The sequence below is a fragment of the Meles meles genome, chromosome 8, assembly GCF_922984935.1.
Source record: "Meles meles chromosome 8, mMelMel3.1 paternal haplotype, whole genome shotgun sequence".
Classification (NCBI taxonomy): domain Eukaryota; kingdom Metazoa; phylum Chordata; class Mammalia; order Carnivora; family Mustelidae; genus Meles; species Meles meles.
The window spans coordinates 54,804,674-54,813,353 of NC_060073.1; the positions used below are offsets into that span (position 1 = coordinate 54,804,674).

Genomic DNA, 8,680 nt, shown 5'->3' on the forward strand with positions numbered 1-8,680 from the left:
CCAAGAGCTGCAAGTATAAAATACAATGTATGCTGTGGCAAGAAATAAGGTTTTGATAATTATAGTGGCATATCATGAAGTACTTATATGCCCTGTTAAATAGCTTGAAAATTACTGTGTAGGAAGTGGGGCACTATTGAAGAATTTTAAGTAGGGAAGTGAAATGGTCAGATTTGAGCTTCAGGGAAAGACTATAGGCAGTGAAACCAATTAGGGGTCCACCTATGAGAGGTTAATTTTTCTTTCTTTTCCTTTTATTAAGCACGCAGAGCATCAAACTAGAGGATAGAGAAAATTAAAGGATGAGCCAAAGGTCTGAGGCCAAGAATGTCAAATGCGAAATAAATGGTATATGAGGCAGTTACTGAGGAGGAAGGATCAAGGGTAAGGATACTAATGACAATTGTAATTTTAAGGTTCCCCTTTATGAAAGTGGTATAGGGGTAGACATAGCAGTTTAAACTTTCAGGGATGAGAAGATGAAGATATGTCCCCACCACTAGATTGTAAACTATTTAAAGATTTAGTACCCTATTGAATTTTTATGTATCAAATCTCTGAATCTGTGGCTTGGAGCATAGTTGATCCACCATGAATTCTGAAATAAATAGAACTTTGAGTGTGGATGTTAAGGAAGGGAGTGATGATCCCCTGCAAGCCGGGGATATGGGCATTTTGTAATTGCATTAAAGTACTTTAGTACAGAGAGAAATGCAAGTGGTTCAAAAACTTAGTAATGGTCAAGTACTGATGGCATAAAGAGAAGAGAAACTCAGGTATAAAATCATTAGCAAGTTTGATATTTTTAGATTCGATATATAAGTGAGACATGCAGTATTTGTCTTTCTCTGTTTCGCTTACTTCACCTCTCATAATGCCCTCAAAATCTCTCCATATTGTCACAAAATTCAGGATTTCCTTCTTTTTTATGACTGAATAACACTATGTTACACATAAATATATATGTATAGATGTATATTATATACATGTGTATAACATTTATCACGCATATTATACATGTATATACATATATATACACATATATCACTATATACATGTAATACTTATATATATATACATATATATTTGTATCAAACATATTTGCTTTATCCATTCATCCACTGATGGTCATTCAGGTTGTTTCTCTATCTTGGCTATTCATAGAAAGAGAGCACTGGGTGTTATACACAACTAATGAATAGAACACTACATCAAAAACCAACGATGTATTATACGTTGGCTGATTGAATGTAATAAAAAAGAGAAACATGGTGCGCCTGGGTGGCTCAGTGGGTTAAGCCTCTGCCTTTGGCTCAGATCATGATCTCAGGGTCCTGGGATTGAGCCCCACATCAGGCTCTCTGCTCTGCGGGGAGCCTGCTTCCTACTCTCTCTCTTTTTGCCTGCCTCTCTGCCTACTTGTGATCTCTCTCTGTCAAATAAATAAATAAAATCTTTTAAAAAATAGAGAGAGATTATGCTGAGGGAAATAAGTCAAGCAGAGAGATTCAAGTATCATATGGTCTCACTTATTTGTGGAGCATAACAAATAACATGGAGGACATGGGGAGATGGAGAGGAGAGGGAGTTGAGGGAAACTGGAAGGGAAGATGAACCACAAGAGACTATGGACTCTGAAAAACAACCAGAGAGTTTTGAAGGGGCAGGCGGGTGGGAGGTTGAGAAACCAGGTGGTGGGTAATAGGGAGGGCAAGTACTGCATGGAGCACTGGGTGTGATGCCAAAACAATGAACACTGTTATGCTGTAAATAAACAAATAAAAAAAATAGAGAGAGATAAATCAGAGAATAGAGTTATAATGGTGGCTGCCAGGAGCTGGGGAGTGTAGGAAATGGGGAGATATTGGTCAATTGGTAGGAACTTTCAGTTATAAGATGAATAAATTCTGTGCATTTAATGTATAGCATGGCAACTATAATTAACACTGTATTGTTCTCTTGAAGGTTATGATGGGAGTAGAGCTTTAGTGTTCTCAGCGTAACAGCAACAAAATGATAATTGTGTGAGGTAAGCATTGTGGTAAACATTTCAGAATATATTCTTATATCAAACTGTCACATAGTATACCTTATACAATATTATATGTCAATTATATCTCAATAAAGCTAGAAAAATCATTAGCAGATTGAAGCTTGATAATATAAGCTTGTCAATATAAATCCACCAAGAAAAAGTCTGGGTCCTTGCTGTTGGTTCCTGAAGATCTTCTGCTCCCTCTCCTAAAGAGCAGTGGGCAAGACTGACAACATGGAGCAGAGGAACCAGAGTGGGAGGGTAAGTGAGTTTGTGTTGCTGGGCTTCCCAGCTCCTGCATCACTGTGGGCACTTTTATTTGCCCTTTCTCTGCTGGCCTATGTGTTGGTGCTGACTGAAAATACACTCATCATTATGGCAATTAGGAACCACCCCATGCTTCACAAACCCATGTACTTCTTTCTGGCTAATATGTCCTTCTTGGAGATCTGGTATGTTACTGTCACTATTCCCAAGATGTTAGCTGGCTTTGTTGGGTCCAAAAAGAACCAGGGACAGCTAATTTCCTTTGAGGGCTGCATGACACAGCTCTATTTTTTCCTGGGACTGGGCTGGACTGAGTGTGTCCTTCTTGCTGTTATGGCCTACGATCGCTATGTAGCCATCTGCCATCCTCTTCACTATGCTGTCATTGTCAGTGGCCGGCTGTGTGTGCAGCTGGCAGCTGGCTCCTGGTCTGGAGGTTTTGGCATCTCCATGGTCAAGGTTTTTCTCATTTCTCGCCTCTCCTACTGTGGACCCAACATCATCAACCACTTCTTCTGTGATGTTTCCCCATTGCTCAATCTTTCATGCACTGACATGTCAACAGCAGAGCTTACAGACTTTGTTCTGGCCATTTTTATCTTGCTGGGGCCACTCTCTGTCACTGGGGCCTCCTACATGGCCATCACTGGTGCTGTGGTGCGCATTCCTTCAGCTGCTGGGCGCCATAAAGCCTTTTCCGCCTGTGCCTCTCACCTCACTGTTGTGATCATCTTCTATGCAGCCAGTATCTTCATCTATGCCCGGCCAAAGGCACTCTCAGCTTTTGACACCAACAAGCTGGTTTCTGTGCTCTATGCTGTTATTGTACCGTTGCTTAACCCTATCATCTACTGCTTGCCCAATCAAGAGGTCAAGAGAGCCCTATGCTGTACTCTGCACCTAATCCAGGGCCAGGATGTTAAGCATGGGAAAGCTAGCCGAGATGGGTAGAAGATGCTCTTAAACTTGGGATCTGTATCTTCTATAAAGTCCAGAGGAACTCTTACAGCCTAAATTGGGGACAAGGATTCAAAACCAACTTCAAGGAACTAATCCAAGAGAAAGAAGAGGGATGGATTGCCAGTTGACAGCTGGATTTCTGGACAGCACTGAAGATACATGCTAGAAGTTCCCATGTCCTCTGATCTATTGTAACTTACATAGAACAGTTCATGAATCATGCATCCTGGTGGGGTGGAAAGGATTGACTGAGCAGAAGGCTGATAGCACTTCAATATTTAAATAAGCAAACAAATGAAGAACTAGTATCTCTCTAAATGGCCTTTCCTGGATTTGCCTTTGATTTACTTCTGAGTCTGAAAGTATAGAAAAGGAAAGCACAAGGATGAAGCCATTCAAGGAAGCACAGGCTTCATTACAGAATAGCATTAGGAGACTTTTGGTGAGATCTCTTCTAGCCACAAACCACTGACTGTAGCCTATGAGGTAGAAGGGACCCAGGTGATTATTTTAGTATGAATTACAAGGCAAGTAGATACGAAAGTGAGAATTTTTGTGTTGGCAACATATCACCTCCTGCACTACAGAGATCTCTAGCTTCATTTCCTGATTACCTAGGTTAGTGCCCACAAGGAGCTCGTGACTGATGGCAGTTGTTTATTTAATCTTCTGTCTCTATAATTAGGGAATTTTTATATCATAAACATAGTTTATATATTAAATGGAATCTTATGTAGGTCTTAACATAACGTGATCTACATGAGTTAATGACAGAAAAAATATCCTTAACACAATAAATGCAAATAGTAGATTATATAGCAGTATCAAATGTAGCAGACTTACAAATGGATAAAGAAGGTATGATATAGATTTATACACACACACACACTGAAATATCACTCAGCTGTAATAAAGGATGATGTACCATTTGCAACAACATGGATGGACCTAGAGGGCATTACACTAAGTGAAATAAGTCAGATTAAGGAAGATAAATACCATATGGTTTCACTTGTATTTGGAATCTAAAGCATCAAATGAATAAACAAACAAAATGCAGATTTAGACCTATATGTACAGAGAACAAACTGATGGTTACCAAAGGTGAAGGAGGTATTGGATGAGTAAAATGGGTGAAAGGAGTGGGATATACAACCTTTCAATTATGGAATGAATAAGTCATGGCATAGGGAAAGCACAGCATAGGGAAAACAGTTGATGATATTATAATAGTAATGTAGTGAGACTGATGGTAGCTACACTTGTGGTGAATGTAGCATAATATACAGAGAAGTCCAATTACTATGTTGTACATCTGAAATGCACCATTGTATTTCAACTGTATTCAAGTTTTTAACATGAATTTTAAAAAGGCTTAGGACAAATATCTTCTCCCATTCTGTGGGTTGCCACTTTGTTTTGTTGACTGTTTCCTTTGCTGTGCAGAAGCTTTAGACTTGATGAATTCCCAAAAGTTCATTTCGCAAATGACAGTACAAAGGTTGATATCCAGGATCTATAATCAACTCCTCAAACTCAACACACACAAAACAGACAATCATATCAAAAAATGGGCAGAAGACCACATCTTCCTTATCCATTCATCCGTTGAAGGGCATCTTGGTTCTTTCCACAGTTTGGCGACCGTAGCCATTGCTGCAATAAACATTGGGGTACAAATGGCCCTTCTTTTCACTACATCTGTATCTTTGGGGTAAATACCCAGCAGTGCAATTGCAGGGTCATAGGGAAGCTCTATTTTTAACTTCTTCAGGGAATCTCCACACTGTTCTCCAAAGTGGCTTCACTAACTTGCATTCCCACCAACAGTGGAAGAGGGTTCCCCTTTCTCCACATCCTCTCCAACACACGTTGTTTCCTGTCTTGCTAATTTTGGCCATTCTAACTGGTGTTAGGTGGTATCTCAATGTGGTTTTAATTTGAATCTCCCTGATGGCTAGTGATAATGAACATTTTTTCATGTGTCTGATAGCCATTCGTATGTCTTCATTGGAGAAGTGTCTGTTCATATCTTCTGCCCATTTTTTGATATGATTATCTGTTTTGTGTGTGTTGAGTTTGAGAAGTTCTTTATAGATCCTGGATATCAACCTTTTGTCTGTACTGTCATTTGCAAATATCTTCTCCCATTCCGTGGGTTGCCTCTTTGTTTTGTTGACTGTTTCCTTTGCTGTGCAGAAGCTTTTGATCTTGATGAAGTCCCAAAAGTTCATTTTTGCTTTTGTTTCCTTTGCCTTTGGAGACATATCTTGAAAGAAGTTGCTGTGGCTGATATCGAAGAGGTTACTGCCTATGTTCTCCTCTAGGATTCTGATAGATTCCTGTCTCACGTTGAGGTCTTTTATCCATTTCGAGTTTATCGTTGTGTACGGTGTAAGAGAATGGTCGAGTTTCATTCTTCTACATATCGCTGTCCAGTTTTCCCAGCACCATTTATTGAAGAGACTGTCTTTTTTCCATTGGATATTTTTTCCTGTTTTGTCGAAGATTATTTGACCATAGAGTTGAGGGTCCATATCTGGGCTCTGCACTCTGTTCCACTGCTCTATGTGTCTGTTTTTATGCCAGTACCATGCTGTCTTCGTGATCACAGCTTTGTAGTAAAGCTTGAAATCGGGTAACGTGATGCCGCCAGTTTTGTTTTTGTTTTTCAACATTTCCTTAGCAATTCGGGGTCTCTTCTGGCTCCATACAAATTTCAGGATTTTTTGCTCCAGCTCTTTGAGAAATATCGGTGGAATTTTGATCGGAATGGCATTAAAAGTATAGATTGCTCTAGGCAGTATAGACATTTTAACAATGTTTATTCTTCCAATCCAAGAGCATGGAACAGTCTTCCATCTTTTTGTGTCTTCTTCAATTTCTTTCATGAGTGTTCTGTAGTTCCTCGAGTACAGGTCCTTTACTTCTTTGGTTAGGTTTATTCCCAGGTATCTTATGGTTCTTGGTGCTATAGTAAATGGAATCGATTCTCTAATTTCCCTTTCTGTATTTTCATTGTTAGTGTATAAGAAAGCCACTGATTTCTGTACATTGACTTTGTATCCTGCCACGTTACTGAATTGCTGTATGAGTTCTACTAGTTTGGGAGTATTATGCCTCCATCAGAAAGGACGAATACCCAACTTTTGTAGCAACATGGACGGGACTGGAAGAAATTATGCTGAGCGAAATAAGTCAAGCAGAGAGAGTCAAGTATCATATGGTCTCACTTATTTGTGGAGCATAACAAATAACATGGAGGACATGGGGAGATGGAGAGGAGAGGGAGTTGAGGGAAACTGGAAGGGGAGATGAACCATGAGAGACTATGGACTCTGAAAAACAACCAGAGGGTTATGAAGGGGCGGCAGGGGGGTGGGGGGGGTGGGAGGTTGAATAACCAGGTGGTGGGTAATAGGGAGGGCACGTACTGCATGGAGCACTGGGTGTGATGCCAAAACAATAAACACTGTTATGCTGCAAATAAACAAATAAAAATAAATATTAAAAAAAATGGGCAGAAGATATGAACAGACACTTCTCCAATGAAGACATGCAAATGGCTATCAGACACATGAAAAAATGCTCATCACCACTAGCCATCAGGGAGATTCAAATTAAAACCACATTGAGATACCACCTTACACCTACTGGAATGGCCAAAATTAGCAAGACAGGAAACAACATGTGTTGGAGAGGACGTGGAGAAAGGGGATCCCTCTTCCACTGTTGGTGGGAATGCAAGTTGGTGCAGCCACTTTGGAGAACAGTGTGGAGATTCCACAAGAAATTAAAAATAGAGCTTCCCTATGACCCTGCAATTGCACTACTGGGTATTTACCCCAACGATACAGATGTAGTGAAAAGAAGGGCCATCTGTACCCCAGTGTTTTAGCAGCAATGGCCATGGTCTCCAAACTGTGGAAAGAACCAAGATGCCCTTCAACGGACGAATGGATAAGGAGAATGTGGTCCATATACACGATGGAGTATTATGCTTCCATCAGAAAGGATGAATACCCAACTTTTGTAGCAACATGGACGGAACTGGAAGAGATTATGCTGAGTGAAATAAGTCAAGCAGAGAGAGTCAATTTTCATATGCATTTCACTTATTTGCGGACCATACCAAATAACATGGAGGACATGGGGAGTTGGAGAGGAGAAGGAATTTGAGGGAAATTGGAAGGGGAGGTGAACCATGAGAGACTACAGACTCCGAAAAAACAATCTGAGGGTCTTGTAGGGGCGGGTGGGAGGTTGGGGGAGCAAGGTGGTGGTTATTAGGGAGGGCACATATTGCATGGAGCACTGGGTGTGGTGCAAAAACAATAAATACTATTATGCTGAAAAGAAATTAAAAAACAATCAAACAAACAAACAAAAAGGCTTAGGACAGCCCAGCATAAAACTAAGTATAGACATTTTTAAAAAATGCCTGGGATGGGGATTAAGGAGGGCACGTATTGTATGGAGCACTGGTGTTATATGTAAACAATGAATCTTGGAACACTAAATCAAAACTTATGATGTACTGAATGGTGACTAAGATAACATCATAAAAATAATTTTAAAAATTAAAAAATATAAGTGGGCTCCATGCCAAGTGTTGCCAGCTTGAACATATAACCCTGAGGTCAAGACCTGAGCTTAGATCAAGAATTGGACACCATAACTCACTAAGCCACCCAGGTACCCCAAAGCTTATGTTTTTCTGAGCAAAAAATACCGTCAGACAGCACAGACGTTAAACTCACAAAGCCTTATTCTATGCCAAGCATTAGAATTACACTGACTGGCCAGGGGAATGAGACTGCACAAAGTGAAAGTTATGTGACGATTTATTCTATGCCAAGCATTAGAAGTCAGACTGACCGTCCAGGGCCACCTCCGAAGAGAGCAACCCCCTCCCGATCTCACAGGCTGGTTTTATAGGGCATAACCGCAGACCCAAGGTGCGTGGCTTCTATTGTTAAGGCGTTTACTACCGGAATCAAAACCAGAACCATACCAGGAACTACTGGGGCATTTATTCATGGAATGAAGTCCGTGGATATAAACAACAATATGGCTACCTAGGCAATATGGGATCACTCTGACCAAGCAGGTCCTAATAGTTAAACAGGTTTTAACATTAAATTGGCCCTAACATTCCCCCCTATTCTTTGGAGATTAGTCAATTCTTTGACTCTTCAGCCAGTTCTTGAGGGTGAAAAGAGGCTGACCTGAGGTGTCGTTAACCTTGAAAGTTGTTCCATCCGCTGTTTTTCCGATTTTGTATTGAGCTGTTTTGGACTGATGAGGTGTCCCCTGGCTGTTGCTGAGTAGGAACAGGGTTAAAAGTGACCAAGTTATGAAACCCTTTTGAGTCTTAGTTTTAGTCCATTTTTTGTGGGGTCCACCAGCAGTGGCTCC

The 8,680-nt window shown here is 40.5% G+C and overlaps 1 protein-coding gene across 1 annotated transcript; it reads left to right on the top strand.

The window, feature by feature from the left end:
• The first annotated feature begins 2,269 nt into the window (after positions 1 to 2,269).
• Positions 2,270 to 3,253, top strand: LOC123949294 (olfactory receptor 6A2-like). Its single transcript, XM_046016695.1, has one exon. The coding sequence runs from the start codon at positions 2,270 to 2,272 to the stop codon at positions 3,251 to 3,253; it is 984 nt and encodes a 327-aa protein (XP_045872651.1).
• Positions 3,254 to 8,680: the final 5,427 nt, after the last annotated feature.